This window comes from Carya illinoinensis, chromosome 1, assembly GCF_018687715.1.
Source record: "Carya illinoinensis cultivar Pawnee chromosome 1, C.illinoinensisPawnee_v1, whole genome shotgun sequence".
NCBI lineage: Eukaryota > Viridiplantae > Streptophyta > Magnoliopsida > Fagales > Juglandaceae > Carya > Carya illinoinensis.
The window spans coordinates 37,324,699-37,348,924 of record NC_056752.1 but is presented as its reverse complement, the minus strand read 5'-3'; the positions used below and the strand labels follow the sequence as shown (position 1 = coordinate 37,348,924).

The window sequence follows — 24,226 nt, the reverse complement described above, 5'->3', positions numbered from 1 at the left end:
GCCAACAATGGTGGGCCACCGTCAACAGAACCAGAACAAGGTATTTTTTCAATGTATATCTTTCAAATAAGATTAATTTAATTAAAATATATTCTAAGCCATTTGTATATATAGCTGTTGTAAACCAGCGCCGAGTTAGAGGCATTACGAGGGGTGTCTGCATAGAAAAAGTAAGGAAAGTGGGTAAAATTAAAGTTGATATATCTGATGATCACACCGGTGGCTCTGGGGATTCGGCAGCTTGGCTTGCTTCTTATGTTGGTACACTTACTCGCACGTATGCACCGATGGCTACATCATCCTGGGCTAAAGTTCCCCAAGATGTGAAAGACCACATCAAAAATCGTTGTCTGGTAATAAGTTACTTTGTATAACATTTTTACTTAAATGCGAATGTTTGAAATTATACTAATTGTTTATAATTCTTTGAAGGACGAGTTTGAACTAAATTTTGGTCGGCGGGAGGATCGACTAACGATTGAAGAACTCATGTCGAATGCATTTCGGAGGTACAAAGGTCGATGCCATGCACACTACCAGAAGTTCAGTACTACGATAGAGGCGCGTCAAAATCCATTCCAAGCAATGCCACCAAACGAATGGGAGAAAGTTTGTGATTTGTTTGAAGATCCTGCTTATCAGGTAATTTCGCTACCATCTTTTTTTTAATAATATATAATAGATGTATTAAATAAAAATTATAATTCTTTTTTTTAGAAACGGAGTACAGTGAACAAAACAAATAGATCAAATTTAACGATACACCATCACGCGGGTTCTCGATCTTTTCATCGCTTGGCAAAAAAAATGGTTAGTTCTTATTGTCTCCAATAAATCTTAATATATACACTTTTTTCGTATAAATTATTATATTAATTTTCATTTTGCAGCAAGAAGAAAATCCTACTGATTATGATCTGACCCAATTGTATGCTAAAGCACATAAAAATTGTGATGGTGTTTGGAGCAATCCTGAAGCAGAGGCAAATTATGTAAGTTTAAGTTTATTTAATTTCATTGTCTAAATATATTTTTGTTACATATACTAATTTTAATGTTTTTCTTTTTCCAGGACAAGATGAAATCTCTTAAAGACACTGTTGCGGATCCATCTGATGAATCATCTGTCAACGATGCTCAAATCTTTTCTCAAGTTCTTGGATCACGTTCTGGATATTTGAGGGGCTTAGGACGTTGCGTGAAGCCATCCTCAACATCTTCATCATCTTCTAAAGCCAGATCGAATGACGACAACACTAAAAAATTAGAGGAAGCTGCACTTGAGATAGAACGATTGAGATCGAAGGAAAAAGAGTTGTTGACCCGATTAGATCAAGCAGCAGATTTAGAAGCAAGATTAGAAGAGAGGCTACAATTAAATAACCAAAAAATGTTTGAACAATTTCAATTAATGATGTCCCAAAACCCTATACCACCACCACCACCACAATCATAATTCATTTGTTTTTTTTTTAATAGCCTTTTATATTTACGATGTTTGTAAACATTTGAACAATTGATGTATATAGATTACAATTTGTATTAGTATCAATTTCATTTTGTTTGATCAATGCCGTTTGAATGGTAAATTACCATTTATGCATACATTCGAACAAAAACATATCCATTCGAACCAATAAATTCCCATTCGAACAAAAATATACCCATTCGAACTTACCGGGAAATACAATCCATGCATTCGTTTGAACAACTAAATACTCGTTCGAATAAATTCATTTCTAAAAGTCCGTTCGAACAGAAGATTTCTGTAAATAGATTATTTGTTCGAACAGTTAATATTTTTCTTCGAACAAACTTGGTCAGATATGGTTATTGGTTCGAATTAACATTTCATGTTGTTCGAACAAAAATATTTCCGTTCGAACTAGATTCTGAGACGACATTCTTTTGTCTCAGAAAAAATTTCCCGTTCGAACGGTTTCGACCGGTTCCGCCCAATTTCGTCCCTAAAAATACTTTTCGGAGACGAAAATCAATTTTCGTCTCCGAAAACTTTCTGAGACAGCCTTTTTGAGACAAAATAGAGACAAAATTTTTTCGTCTCCCAAAACTTTTAGGGACGAAATTTCCATTTTTTGAGACAAAATTTTTTGTCTCAAAAAATCATATCTCTTGTAGTGAGTGCTCAAATGGTAGTTAATCTTAAACATCAACACCCAGTGCACTTGCGGGAAGTTTCTTGCCGAAGATCTATGTACCCTAAAATTAATTAAGACATTGCTCTGGACGCTCAGTAAAAAAAAAATATATATATATATATATATCTTGAGCATTAGCTGGGTCATGTCAAATTGGCAGGCTAAATTGCATCCAAACCAAGCAATCTAGTGGACATGTCATATTGCTTCACATTAATGCATGGTCTCATATATGTGATGACCCGCTTTTGAGTGTATTTTTGTTGGAATAATTGTTTTTATTTTAATTAATATATAGTTTAATTATTTTAATTTATTTACGTTTTAAAATTAGTTTTTAATTTATTTGATGTTGTGTTTTATTTCTTTTAGTTGTTTTTGTAGTTTTTAATCTCTTTTTCGACGGTTTGTTTCGTTTTCTCGGAGTGAGGATTGGACCTCATTTCTTTTCGCATCTTTTTTTCCTTTTCTCTTTTTCCTTTTTTTCTTTTTTCTTTTTCCTTCTTCTTTTCTTTTTCCTTTCTTTTTCTTTTTTCTTCTTTTTCTTTTTCTTTTTCTTTTCTCTCTCCCCGCGTCCGAACCCCCCCGATCGGCTCTCTCTCTCTCTTCTCTCTCCCTCACGGCCGAAGCCTTCTCTCTACCGGCCCACCGCCGTCCGGCCACCATTCGCCTCGCCACCGGTCCCAAACTCTTCCCCTCCCTCCGGCGCACCACCCCTCCGAAGGCCACCCCCAACCGGCCGGCCGTTTGGCCGGAAAACACCCAACAAAGCCGCACGGATTTTGCTCAGATCCGCCGCCGTCGCTCTACCTCCGGCCACCATTTCTTCACCACTTCATCACCGACTCCTTGCCGTCCTAACCCACCCATTTCAGGCCTCCAACGACCACCGGAACAGCTCCTACGAGCTTAGTTTCCGATTTGCACTTTCCGGCCATTTTCGGCGATTCCGCCGCCACCCACAGCCGTTCATCACTTCCAATAGCTTCACAACCATCCCTAGACCATTCCCTATCAATTTTGTGTCCTAGTTTGTCCCCGTTCAAAAGTGGGTTTTTCAAACCCACGGCCGCAGTGAATTTTCACTGTGACGTTGCTTTTCCGCCGCCGTTTGCAACGCCGCTTGTTTTCTAAAATTACCGTATAGCGCTGTAAGTATTTTCCAAACCCTATTTTCAGATTTAAATATATATTGCTCTTTCAATTAATTAATTTGCTGGTTGGTTGATTCCGGACTGAGTCCGAGGAGTTCGGGGGTCGGATGGATGGAGGACGGAGTTACTTGTTTTATTGATTTATGTTGGTTGGTTATTTTATTATGCATTGATATGGCATTTCATGGGCATGCACGTGTGTTTTTGTTTATGTGTGAAAAGCCTGTGTATTGGCGTAAGTGGTCTTACGGGTGCGTGTGTATCACGACCCCAAGCCGGGATGGGGTATTATCCCGGTGGAGCTCCTCTGGTCACTCGGGAGCGGAATAAACTGAGTGACGTCCCCTGAGTTGTCGCTAGACGACGGGAGCTGGGGCTAGGGGTTGCTTGGCTACGAACGCGCCGGGCGCGGAACCGAGCATCGCTCTACGCACCGACTCCGTGGCCCTTCGCTGGTGAGGGCTAGAGGATGCTTGGCTACGAACGTGCGGGGCACAGAACTGGGCATCGCTCGTTAGGTGTCACATGCGTGGTGGTACTCTGCGGTGTGGCACTGGAGCCAGGGTGTGCGGATGACCCCTAGGGGAGGTCATGGTGCATACGGATAAAAAATGTGATTTTGGCGTGTGTGGAAAACTGTGTCTTTGGGTTTTGTGCATTGGGCATGGTTCATGCATATTGTTCGAGTTCTATATGTGTTATTATCTGGTAGGGTTTGGGTTTTACTTACCTGCGGTACCATTTTTGGTTCCGTAGCTTTTGGTGCAGAGTTCGAGGAGGAGGAGGAGGAGGCTGAGCCCGAGGATGCGGCTCCGCCGGGTTGCTGATGTCATGCTTTGTGTTTGATATTTTATTATATGCGTGTTTTGTAATATTTTATTTATGTATGTTTTAAACAGCTTGTATTACGTTAAGAAAATTCTGGTACTTAGTATGACTTTCGTTATCCACTGCGTGTTCTTTTGTGCACATTTGTTGCCTTTGCACACACTCGGCACCCGTCGATAGGATGGTGACCCGGGTTGTCACCATCCGGACGTCTCGATTTCCCCGTGTTCGGGCGTGGGGATTTGGGGACGTCACAATATATGCGTTGGTAAAAATGGTGATCATGTTATTATTATTGCAATTATTATAATGATGTAAGTTATTCTATTTTCATATCGGTATGTAGAACACATCATTTACATCACTTAAATTGTAAGACTTTTGTAATATACAAATTTTAAAACTGAATTTTCAAATCAGAGTATACCACTTGTTCCGTTTGGATTCGGAAAACGTTTCATCTCATTTTATTATTACAATTTTTTAAAATTTTCATATAAAATATAATAAACAATTCAACTTTTTCAAATTCAAATTTTAACTTTTTCAAATATCAAAATAATAATAATCTTAAAAAATAATATTCTAATAATATTTTATTCAACTTTTATTTTTCATTTAAAACCATCACATATCATCTTATATAGGAAAATGATAGGGCCACCGCTGGTGGCTCCCGCTGGGGCCACCGCTAGCCCTATTTTATTTTTTTTTTTTAATTTTTTCTTTTTCTTAATGGTTAAGTAATTTTTTTATAATATTATTATAATTTTTTTATATTTTTTTAAAATATTTAAAAGTATTAAAAAAAATTTTAAAAAAAAAATCAAAAAGGCAAAAATTTTTTTTTACCTAACGGTGACTCCAGCGGGAGCCACCAACGGTGCCTGTAGCACCGTCCTCTTATATATCTCATCTTTATTCTAAAACTATTTTATTTAAATATTTTATTATGTGTGATCTACACATCGGCTTAATAATATAATTTTTCTAGTGATAATAATATAATGATCATTTTTAAGTTTTTAACTATATTTTTGGGTTCGGATTTTTTTCCCGAATATTTCGTGTAATATTCTCTTGATTGGTTTTTTAATATATGGATTTGGCTCCCATGTAAACATGTTATAAATCATGCCCCAGCTTTATTATGTGCCGACAATGACTTATACTCGTGGTTTTTTGGTGCTTTCCAATACCGTAAGCGGTCGACATTGCTATATTAGTAAAAAAAATGATAGTTACAATCGTGAATTAATAAGCGTCACATAATTATTTTTAAAATAATGAATAAATATGAGATTTATATAAATAATAATAATAATTTTTTAATAATAAATTTTTTTTAAATAATTACATGATGTTTATACACTTTACGATTATATATTATATTATTCTATAATAAATAAAGAACTATTACACATTATTATTTGTATTTTATTTTATGGGATATTGAAGAGAGGCCCCGCCAAAAGGGAAAATAGAACAAGACAAGAATCATGTCTTTAAAACTAATTTCAAAGTTGGTCTAAAAAAGTGGCCATCATTGTTAGGTATTTAGTCATGGTTTATTAATTAACTCGAATCCGAGGATGATATATGGATGTCGACCAAAATCTTGAGAGAGAAGGTATAATATATATAATATGTCATGACATGAGTGTAAATGACTCAAAAATTATATGAAATCATTTATGTGATCATAAAATTATGTTGCCATGTGTCTTCGTTTTACTAATTTGTTTTAAAAGTGATGTAGTTGTCGGTCAGCAACATTGATCATCTACCTGAAAAGAAAAATAAATAAATAAACAAATAAAAATAATATTAGATATCCTCTTAAAATGTACTTAACTTTTAAAAAAAAAAAATTATTATTAAAAAAAAAATTTCCCGTATAAGTACTCTTAAGTTTACCTACTTTTTAAAAGGTCCTGCACATTTTTTAAGTATAAATATCATTTTTCATAAATAAAATAAAATAAAACTTGGTAAAATAAAAAAAAAAAGAAAATTAATGGTTTAAATTAATATATAATTTAGATATTCTAGAAATTTAAAGTTGCGTACTAATGATCTATGTATTAATACTGATTTTTTCATATTCAAAATTTAAATTAACATTATTTTTAATAAAATTTATTTTTTAATCAATTATATAAAATTGATATATATATTAATACGCACTTGTGCAACTAAATTTTTGTTTGTAAAGACACGTAATACGTACTACTCCGCATGCTGCAGCCCTGTCTTTCGTTTTATGGTTGGCAGTACTACTTGTTATATTGACATATGCTAATGATCTGCAAGCAAACCAGATGATCATTGATCAACGTCTGGATATAGAATTCATGGCTATACACAAAAACAAATCAAATATTTTAAGAAAATTTATATAAAGATAGAATTAATGTACGTGCGCTAGCTGTTTAGCTGTTTGGTTCCTCAACTATATATGTACCTCGATCTCTATATATCCTCCAACATTTATGCTGTTTATGGGGGACAACGTGCAATTAATTCCAAAAATATCTTGAACTAAATTGATCTGTTCATACATTGGACACAACATTAATGTCTCTTCAACAAAAACATATAATATATATATAATTAATAAAATTTGCTCAATGATCTGTTGAAGAATGTATATATATATATAGGAATTATCTATTTGATCATGATGATGTACGTTGCTCGGCTAGTATTAGAAATCATTCATTTCTGAGTAATCTATGTTTTTTGTTGGTTGGTCCATATAATATAAATAATGCAACATCGATCATGCGGGTGTGCGACATTTATTTGCATGATTAGTGTCGGCATGCCACATTTAATTTGTGCTCCCAACGTACACAGTAATATTAATGTTGCATGTATAACTAGCTAGTACGTATATACTACTGCATGCATGGTGGTTGAGTGCATATATATATGGTCTAATATACCTATGTTTAATTAGCTTATGTACTTGGCCGTGTTAGGTGGTTGCATCTATCAAGTTCAATCATGTCTAGGAGATCATTATACAATATGATTAATATTAATTATGTACGTACGTTTGATGTGCGTGCATGCCCAAAATTAACCATATATACATGATCTCATGAGTACGTACTGCATGGATTAATAATTAGTACTGATCATTAATTAATTTGTCAGAATGAGCTTAATTGGGATGTTGTTTATTCACAATATGTATGTATCCTTGTACGTACGTTGGCTCGTTTTAGATCTTTGTACATCATGATGTGTTCTTTTAGGTGTTTAATTTCTTGTCATAATCTCTTAAGTTAATTTGTTGTTTTGGGACAGAACAGAATGTCTAGAATATTGCAGTACTTCTGCTAGCTAGCTTAAAGGTCACACAACCTAGCTTATATATATATATATATATATTTATATATCACGGACGTGGCCTTACGTACATATATTGCATCGATTGAACATAATAATTGTATAAGAATAATTAAATATGACGGTACGTAATGTAGCTGATGAGGTGTAGGGTTTCATGATCAGCAGCAGGTAGCATGCAATCCATGATATATATATATATATATATATAATGGTTCGACATTCATTATTATTATAATATTGTTGTCATCATGATTAATTAATTGACTTGTGTTAAAAAAATTTATTATCTTTTTTTTTTTTTAATTAACGAAACTTGATTGCTATTATATTATACCCGATGATGGGGAATGTTAGCTATGCTAGATAGACAAGTTCAGAGAAAATAAATAATCATAAAATCTATTTTTTCTATTTATTATTTCAATAAAAAAATCATTATATATATATATATAGATAAGAGAATGGATCGAGTATTAATTAATTAAATGAATGATCATGATCAGCAGCAGCAGCTAGCCGCTAGCTTTGAATTTTTCCATGATTTTGCATCAGTTGATAGTGACTCGAGATTCCGTAGTTGATGTCGGGTTAGGTTTGGAGCATATTTCACAATATTTTACAATATTATAGTAGTTTAAATGTCCATTTATTAGATACAAGTGGGCGGGCAAAGCTATCTAAGAATTAATGTGCACATTCCATTAACATCACATTAAGGCAGGCGTACATCAATCAAACAATTAGAGCCAAGGAGGGATGGCCGGCGACTTGTGAAAGGACGTGGTCATGAAGGCCGCCGTCGAAGCTAGCTGAACCATCATGTATCTATATCTAATCTTCAAATTTAAGTACTCTTTAGACCAAAGGAAAAGATCAAACAATATTGAAAACTAAGCAAACAAGGTCATGGAGTCATGATCATTTACTGCATGGGAGATCCTGTCATCCACCATCCCTCCATGCAAGTGGCCTTATCGATCGGCAGTACGAGACAATGTCATCGGTGTATATATGAACATTGAACATGCAAGTTTGCAACGTCCCAAGCACGCCTTTGTCTACTCTTTTATTATTTTTAAACACGACTTCTTGATATTTGAAGGTGTCAAACAAGGTTTGATACAATATTTAAAAAAAAAAAAGAAGGCATGATCATAAACAAATCAACCAACAAACCCTCTGAAGTCATTAATCTTAATATAATATCAAGCACAGATAACGATTCTCTATAGTTTTTGACTAAATTTTAAAATTAAAAATTAAAAATATATACATAAAATGAGTCTTATAGTATTTATTGAATATTTAATCTGATCTAAGAAATTCATTGGAATTGTTGCAAATATTGTAAAATCTTCTTCATATGTCTATTTTTCTCGCACTCTAAATTCTAAAATCCAATAATAAACTCTAGAAACCCAAATGCATCGAATAAAAGCTTCTCTTCCATTTTTGTTTTGTCCTCTTATAATTATTTATGTAGGGTATAATTCGGTACAAGTGGTCCAGTGTGGAAAATGATGTCCAATGGGCACATGGGTCCAGTCCACTACATATCAATAACGACAAGTAGTTAGGCTAATCGTTAAATTGTTCACTAGCATTGAGATTTAGCCCAATATATAATATGTTGTTTGTTCAGTAGCCCAACTGTCAATACAGGGCTGGCTCAGCCTCATCACCACCACGTTATAACTCATAAAAGGATATGGATCAATCAATTTGTTTTAATCAAACATCCCATTTTGGAATATAGTGACGTATTCATTCCTTTTCTAAAGTTGAAATAATAATGTGATAAATATATATTTACAATTTTAGAATGTGTTAATATCGTGGATCCTATTTGAAAAAGTAAGTAAATTTAAAATCTAGAATCTCATTCTTTTCAAAGAAAGTATGAAAAATTGACATACTATAAGACTTTATCTAGCATCATTATTTATAATTTATTGCTCAATATTTTTTCCGAAGATAGGAAAAAGCTATGTTGTGGCAAGTATTTTTGTTGTCCGAACGAATTTTTAGCAGGGTGAAGAAAAGAGTAGAGTTATCTTTATATATATAAAGTGGCTATTTAACGGAATTTTGTTGATTTAAAGATTTTTATTGTTTTATTGTTAAAACTAACACCGTTAGTTGTATGAATAAATTAAAGTGATTCTCTATCTTCTTAAAAGTTTTTATTTTTTTAATCTCTCTCCCGAATCACTTATGAATAAATTCATAGTTATCAAAGTTCATACAGCATGCATCGATCCTAGAACTCGTGCATTGAAAATCATTTATTTATAAGGTATATTAGATATATATATTGTATTATATATATATATCTATATAAATTATATAAATATATATTCTATATTCTATTATATATATATGATATTTTATATAAAGTATAATTTATTTATAGATTTATATATGTGATTTAAAATTTATATTCATTCCTTATATAAAGTATTTTATTTCTTTATAAAAATTATATCACTTTTTAAAAATAATCGTTTTATTAAACTAAAAAAAGTACCATGCATGTTACTTTACTGTTAACGGTTTGTCTCCTACCTTACACAGTTTTGGTTCAAGGTTCATTTTTTTTCATGTATTTGTTATTTCCAACCGTACCCAGGAGCAAATGTAGTAGTAAATAATAAGATTTTAATTCTAAATATTTTAAAACCGATTTAAGTCTATCTTACTATTTGATGTTAGAAATTATATTCTTTTTCCTAAAAGCATTACATTATTAATCAAAAAAGTTTTCTTAGTAAAAATAATATTAATTCAAAATAATATTTTTATACACTGGGCGAACATCCTTTAAACGTTGTCCAACTACTAGTGTTACTTGTAAGTTTGATATGTAACACAATATTTATGGTGAGATTCATTTTATTCATAAAAAAGAATCCAAATGATAATATATATATATATATATATTTTTATACAAATTGATGTGAATGACTTCCATTTCATTAATGTGTTTAGTATGTCAATAAAGAGACTTCTAAATATATTTATTCAAAAAAGTTTAACGAGAAGAGAAAACTAGTGACAAATTCCTATGACATAACTATTTAATAATATATAAAAATTTTATTTATAAATCGGTATGAATAACATATATAATAAAGTGTTTACGTGATTTAATTTGATTTTAATTTTTTTCTCAAAATTAGAATCTTACAAATTAAATTTTAAACATTTAAATAATGTTAATGATGTATTTTACGAAACCAGCTTAACAATAGTATAACTCAATACAATAAAAACATTAAGGTTGTAGTTCAGTTTTTGTTGAAATTACATAGAATGTCGGACATGAGATACATTTAGAGCATTCTCAATAGATTAGCAAAATGTTAAATCTATTCCATATTTTATCTAATAGATTTCAAAATAACATCACATTAGATTAGTTAAAGTCTAATTTACATCGACTTTCAAAAGATTTTCCAAATTTAAAAGTCACTTTAGTTGTATCTAATGTATATTTTATTATATTTTTCTCTCCCTTTATCATTTTCTTCGTCATTTTACTTAATTCCAACCACTATAAAATAGTAAAAAGTGAGAAATTGAAATAAAATAATATATATAGTTAAAAAATATTAAATATTTTATTACTATATTCATAAAAATTGTCTTTTAAGTTGGACAAATCGACAGAGGATGCTCTCAGTTTGCAACTGTAAAAGTTTGCATTGAATGTGAAATCCAGATCACGGAAGTAAAGATAGTGACAGAGTGTAATAAAGTCCTGGAAATGAAATGTCCAATAGAAAAGAAGATACGTGTGATGTTGGAAAGACATTAGGAAAACGTGCGAGTCAGCTGCGCGCAGACGCAGGCAGAAGTCGACGGAGACGCTGGTGCCTTTTTATGCTTTTAGAGCAGAGCTGTAATAAACACAGCTCGAGGGTTGAAGAAGACGAAGAAGAAGCAGCAGCAGCAGCAGGAGAAGAAAGAAGACTCACACTCACTCCCAAACTTCCAAGTATTGAAAAAAAAAAAAAAGTTCCTTTTAATTGGATCTTCTTCGCCTTGGTTTATTCTTTGTGTGTGTGTGGGGGGGCGTGCTTGCGTGTCGGATTGGGTTGGGATATCTGAGATTGGGAACCCGAACCCATTTTTTAAGGTACATATCCCGTTTCTTCATTGCCGCAAGAAATCAGATCAGATGGTGGTGTCTGACTTTGTTGTCTGCTCCATCTAGTTTCAGATCGGCGGCTCTGGATTTTGCTTGCTTTGTTTGTTTGCTCGCCATTGTATGCTAAATTTGCAGCCATTTTCTTACTTTTTGCTCTCGTTTGTGGCAAACGAGTCGGGATTTCATAGTTCACTCTTCATTCTGTGCGTGAAAGAAGAAAGACAATGATTAACAAAACGCTCATTTTCACATACTTGTACCTGCTAGTCTACATTTTGCTTTCTTCCGGAGTCATATTGTACAACAAGGTACCGATTTCTCTTTCTATTTGGGTATTCGGTGCGCGTCTCTGTGTGAGTTCACTGTTAATTTCTGCTGTGCAGTGGGTTCTATCTCCGAAATACTTCAACTTTCCGTTTCCTATAACGCTTACCATGATTCACATGGGCTTTTCCGGAGCCGTTGCATTCTTTCTTGTTCGGGTTTTCAAGGTATGACTTTCTTGTGCTGGACTGTGATTACAAAATTTGTCTTGATTCTGAGTGTGCTTTGCATGGTGCTGATATAGATCTCTGCGAAACTATGCACTTGTTTTTGTATTAGCAGCCGTATTACTATGGCATTGTGTTGATTCTGGATGTGCTTTCTTATTTCATTTGATGCTATACACCGATAGCTATTAACCATAAGCTTCCATAGTTCGGTATGGTCTTTTGCGGTTCCAAAAACTCAAAAAGCCTATGATTATGGGATTCAATGGGTGTAAAGTGGTCGCCTATCTCGATCTTGCAAGGTTCGGTTATTGTGGTTATAAAGGAGCAATTTTATATAAATCCTTGATCCTCATTCTTTTCTATATTTTCTATTCTGAATGTTCACTTTCATTCAATTTTTTTTAACGTACTTTTATTTCATTCAATTCTTTTTGTGTGTTTTATCCACTGCCGTGATTTGTAATAAAGTGGCCAGAGGTATCCAACATGAGATTTCCAGAGTTTTTCTGTGACTTTTCTGTTTGTGTTCTCAAATTGATGTAGTTAATTCTTTTGTATTTTCAGGTTGTAGCTCCCGTCAAAATGACATTTGAAATGTAAGTGAAACAGATTTTCAATTTCTGCCCCCCCTCCCGTTTATTCTGTTGTGATGTTCTCTTTCTTTTCTTCATTTGTTCAGTTTCTCATTTGTCAAATATCTTCTTTGTCTTTTTCATAAACAGATATGCAACATGTGTGATACCAATAAGTGCCTTCTTTGCATCAAGTCTTTGGTAAGCACTAAGATCTAGCAGAACCCGGCCTCCTTTTTGGCATGTGACATGGAAATTCTATAATTAAGGAGGCGTGAATATGCTTATCATCAGGTGTTTAGCGTGTTCACTATTAGGGATGAATTCCTTGACCTTTCTTATTAGATCTGACGATTGAATTGGTTTTTGTTTGTGCACCTATTATTCTGATCAGTTTAAGGTCTCTCAAAAATATCTTTGAAACAATTAAGCAAGTTTTATAGATATTTATAACCAAAAATTAGATGTCCATATATCATATATCTAATATATGAAATAATTGATTCCAACCAGCAAACTTGACTTAAGAACCTAACCTAATCTTTTCACCACGAGGAATGTTCACCAAAATTATCCTTAACTGACAAATAAAGTATTTGTTATAGGTCTCTGGCAAGACATTTTTAGATGTTTAGATTGGTTGCTTGTTCTGGCTGGATAATCACCAATTTGATTACATGTAATCAATATTTTTGAATCTTTATCACTTTATGTATGTTTTTTAACTTTGTACTTTTTCTGCTTCCTTCTTTTTGCTTATGTAGTTGCTTGTGTGGGGATCTTTGTTAAAATTGCACTCTGTTCTGAAGTTCTCTCTAATGATTCTTGGATAGACAGTAAAATAACTATAAAATTAAGCTTTATACTTGAAGGGAAATCGCACGCTTGTCTGGGATTTAGACAGTTATTCCTTGTTAGCAGTAGTGAGGTCTTTTGAAACGATAGTAATTTTTTTGGATTAATAATATCTGTTGACAATTTTTTTTCCCCTCTACTTCTCATTCAGGTTTGGTAACACTGCTTACTTGCACATTTCTGTGGCCTTCATCCAGATGCTCAAAGCATTAAGTATGCGTGGAAAACTTGCATATGTTTTCATACTGTTGTGATAGTTTTCAACTCTGTTAACTGACTGCTCATGTCTCTATTTGTTTCAGTGCCTGTTGCAACATTTATTATGGCTGTTATGTGTGGCACTGACAAGCCAAGGTGTGACGTGTTCTTGAACATGGTGCTAGTCAGTGTTGGAGTTGTCATTTCCTCGTATGGGGAGATTCATTTTAATGTAGTTGGTACAGTTTACCAGGTTACAGGCATCTTTGCAGAAGCTCTTAGGCTGGTCTTAACACAAGTCCTTCTACAAAAGAAGGGCTTGACTCTAAACCCCATCACCAGTTTATATTACATAGCTCCGTGCAGGTACTTTGTTTTGAGGCTTTTGTATGATCAGTATAAGTGAATTCTTCTTTTAAGTTATAGCTTAATCTTCGTAAGCTGATTTGTAAAAATCTTGAGATATTTGGTGGTTGGCATTCGTTTTTTTGTTTTTTGTTTCATAAAATCATGTAATTCCTAAAGAGGAAAATTTATATTGCAGGAAATATATATTTTAGTGGATGAACAATTATTTTAATTTTTATTAGCTATTTATATGATCCATTTTGTTAGACCATGGGACTTTATTCGGTTTTTTACATTAGATATTATTGTATCTGCTTCTCATTTTTTGACACTGTCAAATGCAGTTTCATGTTTTTGTTTGTGCCTTGGTGTTTATTGGAGAAGCCTCATATACAAGTCTCAGAGGACCAGTTCAACTTCTGGATCTTTTTCTCAAATGCTCTTTGTGCTTTGGCCCTGAACTTCTCCATTTTCTTAGTAATTGGTAGAACAGGAGCAGTTACCATCCGGGTTGCTGGTGTTCTGAAAGACTGGATATTGATAGCCCTTTCTACTGTCATCTTTCCAGAGTCCACAATAACTGGGCTAAATATAATTGGCTATGCCATCGGTAGATCTCCATCCATATGAAGTGCAAGCTTTCAGTCAGACATTTTGTGCCTCATTTAAACCTCAAAATTCTACTTTGCTTTAAAAATCTTTTTTACAATTGCAGCACTATGTGGTGTAGTCATGTACAATTATATAAAGGTCAAGGATGGTCGAGCACCTCAACAACCTTCTGAAAGCCTTCCTGAAAGAATCACCAAGGTAATCTGATAGATTATCCTTGATACTTTACAGCTGACCATTATATTTTTCCCCTTTCGTCAAAAGGATATCCTCTACCTTGGAACTTTTCTTCCTCAATGACAATGCATTAAATGTCCATAGAATTACATTGTGCTTGAAACAATTAGGTCTGATGTGCATACTTGAATCTACTTGGTGTGATTGTATAAGTTGTTCACGAAGCCAACAAACCCCTAGCTTGTGCATTCAGTTTCCAGAATTATAAATCTTTTGTGATCAGAAAATGTTTGAAATATGAATGTTTGTTCATGAATCTTGTGACCTATCAAAAAATAGAAATATGAATATTGTGAGTGTTTTGACTCTTAATCAGCTGAATATTGTGAGTGTTTGTTCGTTTGTTTTCAGAGATGAGATAAAATGAGATGAGATGAGTTAAATAAAATATTATTAGAATATATTATTTTTGTATTGAGATGAGAGTTTTGTGAAAGTGAATAAGGATCAGCTGGTCAACGCTGAAAACACTGTGCAGTGAAACTTGTACCGGTATGCAATGCTGACCCAAAGACTGTTGGATTATGTTTTATCTTAGCTGAAGCTAATCCTGGCTTCTTAAACCACCCATTAGTGAGTAGTTCACCTCAAAGTATGTGTGATGTATGCTCAAACATAAAATGCATTTATGATTTCTACTTCGTCATCTAACTATACTTTGCCATAGCCGTATACTATATGTATCATTAATTTCTTGTTATAGTCACAATTTTGAGATGCTTACATGATCGAAATCCAGATTCACCCTTTTCCTCTAACGGCTATGTCTTGTATATTGACTGATGCAGGATTGGAAGTTGGAGAAGAAATCATCAGACATATTCTTGCCTAATGACACTAGTGATAATGGCAAGGGAAGCAGTGGAGGGAATGGTGGTGCCTCTGATTTAAATTTTGATGAAGAAGCACCTCTACTTTCAACATCAAGGTTATCCCATATTGGACGTTCGCAGCTCATGCGTGATTCATGACAGCATAAAAGTGGGTTGATGTATTTGGAAAAGAAAATAGTAGAGGAAAACATCTGACTCCATTCTTTCCAGGCAATGTATCCATATGATACGTGCAAAGGCGATTCATTTGTATTTGCTTCCATTTTATGGAATGTATGCTTGATTTTCCCGTCTTTGAGTTCTGTAGCCGGGACCAGTTGTGAACGAATGGACCATAGCGGAATCAAGGCTCTTTGATTTGGAAAACTTTTTGTTAGTATCTCAGCAAATGGAACTGTTAACCCCTTACTCTCTTCATTCACAATGGGTGGGGAATGATTCCCTAGAAAGTTCAGATTTGACAAAAACCTTTCCAGAATTAAATGCATCCACTCAGACTCGTGAGAATTGTAATCAGAAAGGAAAAAAGATGAGCGATGAATGAACATTTTACAAAAATGTTTACAGATGAAAGTCTCGTTTCTTCGCAACCGCATCTTCGTTGCCAGAACATTTTCAACCTGTACCCGATTCCCATATCTTTGTTGCCATCACTTCGTTTGGGTATCGGATTTGTAAATTGTAACCATTGTACCTTTCAATGGCACTCCAAGGTCCTAGCCAATTCCAGGGAGTAGGACATGCTAGGATGTTCTAAAATCTCAAATAATGCCTCCAGACGGGCCAATCCAAGCTCGGTTGGCTTGCAGAATCTAGTTCAAGGTTCAAGCCCAGCCCACACAACGATCTATTCTACTTGCTAGTTTCTGACACTCATGACACCCGAGGACTAAAACCAACCCTAAGAGGTCGGGAGTAAAAGGAAGAGAGATCAACCCACAGTATTATGATTGTTCGGCAACCATCCTTGTATCAACCTAAAATTTCAGGGGTAGGAGTCGACATCATGTTTATACAACATGCCATACCCATTGTCAGTGTGACTAGAAAATATAACAGCATGTATACATGTATGTACCAAAAGGGGATACATCTCCTAAATAAGGACAGAGAAGGGAATTTCACAGCAGAGTTTTCTTTCTACATTACAACAGTATTGCGATGTTTACAGAAAAAACCGTGGCATTCAAGACAAAGCAAAAAGGGCTCGCGTGTGATTTACACATAAAAAGAGAATAGCAAACAGAATATGCACATAGCCGGCAAGAATTGGTGAAAATATGGGGGAAAAAAAAAGACCAGCATTCCTTTGGCCTCCCTTCCATGAAACTTGAACACAAATCATAACAGCGTGGAAAAACTGCTCTGAAATGAGGAATTTAATCGAAATGTTCTGCAGCCCACAGAAGCCTCCTTGTGGGAGCTGGAGGCGCCAATCCGGGGATGTCTTTGATATCTTTGTTATTGGGATTCACAACCTGCAGTTTTACACATTTCAGAGAAATATACAAAGTTCAAAATTGATGTGCAATTTTACATAATACAACATGTTAGCCTATGGCTGCAGGAGATATATCGCTATGAGCAATTCTCTTTCAGATTATTGTATCTGAGATTCATATCATAGCATAGCCTTAATACTTTCACTTTCACCTTCAGTTTTATTCTTTCTTCCTTCTTCCCTTAAGGATGTTTTAGTACCATTTTGATGTCTCCAATAACCATATTTGTAAATTGGAAAATTATTTGGGATCCTAGAAAGTTGGTCAATTACTTCCAAGATACAAAGTTTATGGCTGTGAGATATAGGGTGACGAGGTGTTCTCTGTTGTATACACTCAAGATACTTAGTTATGCCTATTGATATTAATATATTTTTACTTATCAAAAAATTCTATATATAGGGTGATGAATAAAGGATTGAAGAGGATACCTTGACAATGATAATGGCTATCACACCACAGACAATAAGGAACAGAAAAAGCATGATGCATTTATCTGTAGCCACCTGAAATAAACCAATAAAATTTAGTTTCTAAAAACAAATGGAAAACAAATTGCATTCAAAGGGGAAAGAGGAATAAAAAACTAACCTGCCTACCAATCTCCTTCACAAGCTGGGAGGCCTTCTTAATTGAGAAGTTAATTGTATCAAGCTCATTAACAATACGACCCATTTGGTCAGTCTGCAAAATATTGGATTACGATAAAGAAGCTTAAACAATAGGAAGAAGAATAACTGAGTTTAGCTAGTCATACTTACTTGACCCTTTAATGTAACAGCAGTTTGGGTTCCCACTTCAAGCGTTTGTTCAACAACCTAAAGGTGGTTAATTTCAAGTGTTAAGAACACCGACAACAGAAGCATTTCAGATCATTCATGTTTCTTAATTATATATACCTTTTTAGTGCGTTCAATGGCCTGATCAGTCTCATCCATTGTCTTTGTTCCAGCATTGATAAGTTCTTGATTTGACATTGCTACATGGCAAGACATGTTAATGTCATTAATAGACCTCTGCAAAGAAAAAAGAAACAAATCCATATATACATATATACATGCATGCAAGATTGGGGTAATAGTCTTTCAATTGTTTGATTTACATGCATTTGCAGTCAGATGAAGTTTGGACAACTTATTATAATCTGTCAAATAAAACATCATCCTTGTAATTGTGTGTTGATTAGAATATGCTGTGAAAATTAAACTCCTGCCTCAAATATTTTTTCACAGATACAGCTAGTTGGGACTTATGAAAGCCATGCGATCTCTCATTCCTCCAGAGTCTTCACTAGATAACATTATTAAAATGAACTTCAGCTCTGCCACCATATTCTCATAATTCTCATCAATGAGCGTGGATCTATTTAGATTATCACATATCATTGCATTAATTGAAGCTTTGTGTTAAAAGGAAATTTGGCAAAACTATAGTTAGCATGCAGACAGTAGATTGACAGCTAATTACATCAATTCAAGATATGTCCATAGGTACTAGCAGAAAATATATTCACAAGCAGAACACATTAACAGTTCTCTTGACCCAAGTGATAACATCAAACACGGGAATTAATTTGTGAATGCGAGAGGAGATAAGTCTCACATGATGCTACTTGAACATTTTCATCAGCCGTAGGTTCACTTACTCCTGCTCCCATATCAAAGAGTTCAACTCTCTTGTTACCAAGGGTATTCATATACCTGCAGTTCAGTCAAGTAGATTATTATTACTATTATTTTAAATATATGTACATATAACCAGCAGATGAAGAGAGAACAGAAATTTTGTTCGATTTGTTGACTGAGTTCAGCAACCAAGATAATATTGTTGAATTAGAACTGAAAAGCTCACCAATCACTATGTTCAAGTAGTATCACTCTAAAATGACAATTTGACACCATACAAAACAGATCCAAACTCATGACCTCTGAAACGATAATCAATAGACCAACTTACGTTTTTCTCAATGCCACGTATGAATTCAGCTCTTTGATCTGCAAATGTGGAGATTGCGACATAAGGTTGATTTCCATGAGTAAAAAAGCAAAAAGATTCAAAGAAAGAAGCAGGGTCACAACAAAGAATTAAGCAGCCATTTTCTATATTGTATGACAGATCATACATGTATGTCTCAATTTTGCATGTGTATACATGCCATAAATGAGAAAAAAAAAAAAAAAAAAAAAAAGGTTTCCAAATACTGACCATAGACTGCTTCTCATCATTGAGCTGCTTGTTAACCTCAGGTGGATTTCTGCCCTCCTCATCTTTAAGTTCACGATCAAACTCCTTGATTAATCTGAAAAAATTTATTAAAACATAATCATTTATCTATAAAGTCATCCATTGGCTGTGGGAACTTTGTTCCTTTACGAGGCTAAGAAACCAATTCCTAGGCATTCATTTCACACGCTCAATTCACAACAGGTTCCCCTGCTCCCTGTTAAAGGCCATGGGACTAACACTTTTGCTGAAGTGTCTGCTCTTAAACATAGTTTTTTGCTATGTTACCAGTTGAGCTCACATTCAATTGAGATATAATCAGTTCATTGATGGTTGTTACATGGCTCAAAAATGGTAGCAAACCACCTTGGCAGTATTGGGATTTAGGGATGAGGTGCTCTCTCTCTTCTCTTACATGGATTGTAGCATTACACATTTTCCGAGAAGGTAATAAACTGGTCGATGGAATTGCCAACATTGGAGCATCAGGTAACACTGTTATTTTTCTTCCTATCATTTATCTCGCAGTTTAATTGGTCATTCTGTTTTAATATATCTGGAACTCCATGTGTTTTAAATAGGAAATAGCTTGCTAGTAGCTTTTAAATCTTGGTTTTTGAGAATTTCATAACCCCCAAGCTTTCTTTTTGTACATGTATTCCTTGGCTGAAAGAGAGAGCAATTAATAAAATTGGGGTACCGTCACTCTTCTTAAAGAAAATGATCATTTATGTATAAATCCTGAACATAAAAACCTCAAAAACTGTTATCTGAAATGTTCAGAATTTTATTTTGGGAACATCACATGGTCAAGAATGGACTCTATTCTACCCCTATATACCAAAGTTCAATGCATAAAAGATGTATGAATGAAAAACTAGATATAAATGATATTTTTTTTTTTTTTTTGGTACCTTTTACACTCCCTCATTTTTCCAGTAAGTTCTTCCAGCTGTTTACTTTGTCTATTGGAGTCCTTGATCTTATCCAGCTTCTGGAAGCCATTTCTGAATGCAAAGAGTAACACCATCATAATCAAAAACCAAGCACCCCAGCAATTATCCCAGATAGTCGCTAAAGAACAACAAGTATCTATCTCACAGCTCCCTAACAAAAGAGGGAACTGACAATTGACAACACCTACTCTTTATAAGAAATCAATAAATCAAAATTAAAATAACAACAACAAAATAAAAGCATGGTTTGCAGTACTAATGTATATGTGCAATATTAACTATGTACCAAACTACTTATATTTAAAAAAAAAATTAAAAATTAAAAAAAAAAAAAAAATCTATGCACCATACTAAAATCTTCAACATTCCAACATGGATACATTGGCATCTAGGAGAGTACAATGTTACTTAGCACCAAGTTGAAAAACCTTTTCGACATTGCAATGAATCGCATAATGGCCACAATTCATACGTTCAAAGAGATTTTCTCTCTTTTAAAGCATATAATACTGTTAATAAGCTAATAACAGTCTTTTAGTCTCTAAAAACACTTAAATCACATTCTAAGTTGAATGACTAGCATATAAAGAAGAAAGCAGCGCAATGATGAACCCATGCCATAGCACAAATCAACTAAACAAGCATTTCCTTTCGCTTTGAACTTCATATTTTGAATCAAAATAATATAAAACCACACTTTTAATCAAGTCCAGATCCGCAATATTCACAATCACATTGCAATAATCGGACAAAACAAGAGAGAGAGGAGTGATTAAAGGGGAGCATACGATAGGGCTCGGAAATTATCGCGGATTTCACCGTGGATCTGCTCCAACTGAGGACCCATCGGCAAGTCGGTCGCCATTATTGCCGGAGACTAATCCCTCCTCGTCTCCAAACTTCCCGGCGAACCGATCCTAACCAAAATACATCAATCACCTTTTCGATACTTGCTTCTAAACCAGAGGTTTTGGGCAAAAAATAAAAATAAAGAAAAGAAAACCCTAATCGCAAATAATTCAGAAAAACTCAAAAAATAAAAAGAAAGGAAATTGAAACGAACGAGGGGGGAAGAGAAACTCGGGGCAAGATCGAAACGCAGAGAGAATTCTCAGAAGGTCTGGATGGAAGGAAGGGAAAGCAGAGAGAGAAAGAGGGAGAGGAGTCGCTGTCTAGCAATGATTTATTTATTTATTATTATTATTATTATTAATTCATTTAAAAAATAATAATAAAAAGAAGAGGGTTATATGGGGTGGCATTTTGTCTAATTTGAGACGAGAAGTTGAATATGATAAAATATCATATCGCGCATAACTAACGGCTCTTATTTTAATTAATTATTTAAATATTTATGTGGAGGAAAGCTGTCACTAATCTCTCAGCATTGTGCTTGTAGTAAATATCAGCGTGAGGAATGTTACGTAAATTATTTTTATATATTTTTTTTATGTATTTTATTAATATGATTTATTATATTACTATTTTTAATATTCAACTAATCATATTATTGGAGTGTATAAAAAATATGTAAAAATAATTACATATAAAATTTTTATTTTACTATTAATATTAAGAAATATGTCTTCTAATATTTAAAAAAATAAAAATAAAAATTCAGCAATGGGTGCATTCTCGTAAATACCATGGGTTTTGGACCAACTCCTTCCAATCTTTTTCCCAGCTGTGGTCTGGTTAATACCCTCCCCCGCTATTACCTTAAGAGTTGACACAATAATTCCTTTAAAAAAATAAGGAAAAATATAGTTATAAGTATAATTGTGTATTAATTTGTACATCAATGTGATGTGATTGATCAAAAAGTAAATTTTATTAAAAATAGTATTAATTTAAATTTTAAATATAAATAAATCAATATTAATACATAAATTAGTACACAATTGTGTTTATATATAACAAAACTTAAAAAATAATCAGCTTTTTTTCGCTGAGACTTTTTAACATTCGAGATGATGGAGGAGGAGATATCGAGAGAATGTCTTTCGGTTAGCAAAAGACAAAGCCAAAGGATTATTAAGAACTAATAATTGAAGTAGCAGTTGAGACATGCGCTGTCTCTCTATAGTTTCTATTCTACAACTGCAACTTCATAACTAACTGTCCTCCTGCACTCATTTCGTTTCCTTTCAAATATGATTTTTTTTTATTTAAATATTTTTATACATATTACGAAGCCCATCTAAATTCACGCAGCAAAAGCTGAAAAGCGTTGGCCCATGACGTAGAATCATTCAATTACCCGCGTCTTGGTGGCATGATTTCCGTCTATCTAGCGTGCATGCGAAAGAACAGATGGATTGCATTGGGGTCTGTTTCGGTTGGACGATGCCCGCGTGCCACTAGCGAACGAGGGTCTGCCGTTACAAACTTAGGGAAGGGAACTCACAGTCTGACACTGGACTGGACTCAGGCTTACCGCTAATCAACGAGGTGGTTTGAATTCCTGATACTCTCTACTGAGATTTTATTATTTTTATAGATTTTGAGGACAAACCAATAGGTAAGGTTATATCCCATTCCTTCGAGATTTATGTGTAGTTTATTTTTACAAAACTTTCATCTTATCTCATTTTAATTATTATAATTTTTTCAAATCTTTATACAAAATAAAATCAATACAACTTTTTCAAATCTCAATACAACTTTTTCAAATTTTAATATAAAAATAATATATTCTAATAATATTTTATTTAACTTATCTCAACTTATCTCATCTCATCTTATTTTATCTTTAAAAACAAATTAGGTCATATGCGTACATATATTTTAATATTATTTATTTATTTTATTAAATTAATTAAGTTATTCTATCTATCATCTATATATTATATATTTATTATAAAAAAATTAAAATAAATATAATATATAGTGTGTGAATAAATAGAATTATTCCTTTTCCACGTGCCGGAATATAGATATGTTCAAAGTTGGTTATATTATTTGTTAGAGGACCCAAGTTTTCAGCTTATAGATGGATTTGGGGCCTTGGGCCCAGCAAAGAAAGGTCCGGAATGGGTCATTGCTAAGATAGGAGAAAGGTGACTCAGCTGGCCCGTCGAAAAAGAAAAAATATAGTTATAAATATAATTATGTATTAATCTATACATTAATGTAATGTAATTAGTCAAAAAGTAGATTTTATTGAAAACAATATTGATTTAAATTTTAAGTATGAATAAATCAGTATTGATATACAAATTAGTGCGCGACTGTATTTGTATGTAGCAAAACTCGTCGAAAAAAGGAAAGCGTGTAGATGAGTTAAGAAAAAAAAAAGTAATGCAATAATTATAAATTGTGAAATATATAAGTATCATGTAGTTATTTTAAAAAAATATAATTTTTTATTAAAAAATAATTTTTTTCATGTGAATTTTATATTTATTTATTTTTTAAAGTGATTGCATGTCACTTGCATACTAATTATTTAAGTTAGTATGACTTTTTAAGTTAGTGACATGGTTACTAAACAGTAAATGACTTTTTAATAGTAGAGCTTGTTATTTAAGTTATAAGCTATAAGCCTTAAAATTATAAGCTATATTTTTCACCACAATTCCAAACATGTACTTAGTGCCTGTTTAATATTGCGATGGATGATTTAGCTTTTAATTAAAAGCTTATAGTTGCAAAGTTTAAAGGCCTATTTGGGGTTGTGTTAGGAGTTTTTAAAAGTATTTAAATATTCTTAAAAGATTTTTAATAAAAAAAATTAAATAGTTTA

General features: G+C 33.4%; 2 protein-coding genes across 7 annotated transcripts; one reads left to right on the top strand and one right to left on the bottom strand.

Moving 5' to 3' along the window:
• The first annotated feature begins 11,269 nt into the window (after window positions 1-11,269).
• Window positions 11,270-16,208, top strand: LOC122316975 (probable sugar phosphate/phosphate translocator At3g17430). 5 transcript variants are annotated; one of them, XM_043133879.1, is made up of 10 exons: window positions 11,270-11,639; window positions 11,840-11,959; window positions 12,035-12,142; window positions 12,710-12,741; window positions 12,868-12,918; window positions 13,724-13,785; window positions 13,875-14,136; window positions 14,463-14,728; window positions 14,834-14,928; window positions 15,756-16,208. In XM_043133879.1, exons 2-10 carry the CDS (start codon window positions 11,876-11,878, stop codon window positions 15,936-15,938), a joined length of 1,143 nt encoding a protein of 380 aa, XP_042989813.1. In that variant the 5' UTR covers window positions 11,270-11,639; window positions 11,840-11,875; the 3' UTR covers window positions 15,939-16,208. The 5 variants fall into 5 exon arrangements, with proteins under 5 accessions (XP_042989813.1, XP_042989805.1, XP_042989787.1 ...); XM_043133871.1 differs by having other exon boundaries at window positions 11,271-11,639; window positions 11,724-11,959; XM_043133853.1 differs by having other exon boundaries at window positions 11,271-11,639; window positions 11,718-11,959.
• A 667-nt stretch (window positions 16,209-16,875) lies between these two features.
• LOC122317005 (novel plant SNARE 13) lies at window positions 16,876-21,693 on the bottom strand. Of its 2 annotated transcripts, XM_043133897.1 has the most exons (11): window positions 21,545-21,693; window positions 21,270-21,398; window positions 20,440-20,532; window positions 19,508-19,601; window positions 19,259-19,296; window positions 18,905-19,002; window positions 18,202-18,281; window positions 18,064-18,120; window positions 17,894-17,986; window positions 17,734-17,808; window positions 16,876-17,278 (listed from the first exon to the last, which is right to left on the bottom strand). In XM_043133897.1, exons 2-11 carry the CDS (start codon window positions 21,344-21,346, stop codon window positions 17,180-17,182), a joined length of 804 nt encoding a protein of 267 aa, XP_042989831.1. In that variant the 5' UTR covers window positions 21,347-21,398; window positions 21,545-21,693; the 3' UTR covers window positions 16,876-17,179. The 2 variants fall into 2 exon arrangements, with proteins under 2 accessions (XP_042989831.1, XP_042989821.1); XM_043133887.1 differs by having other exon boundaries at window positions 21,270-21,649.
• Between the last annotated feature and the right edge of the window lie 2,533 nt (window positions 21,694-24,226).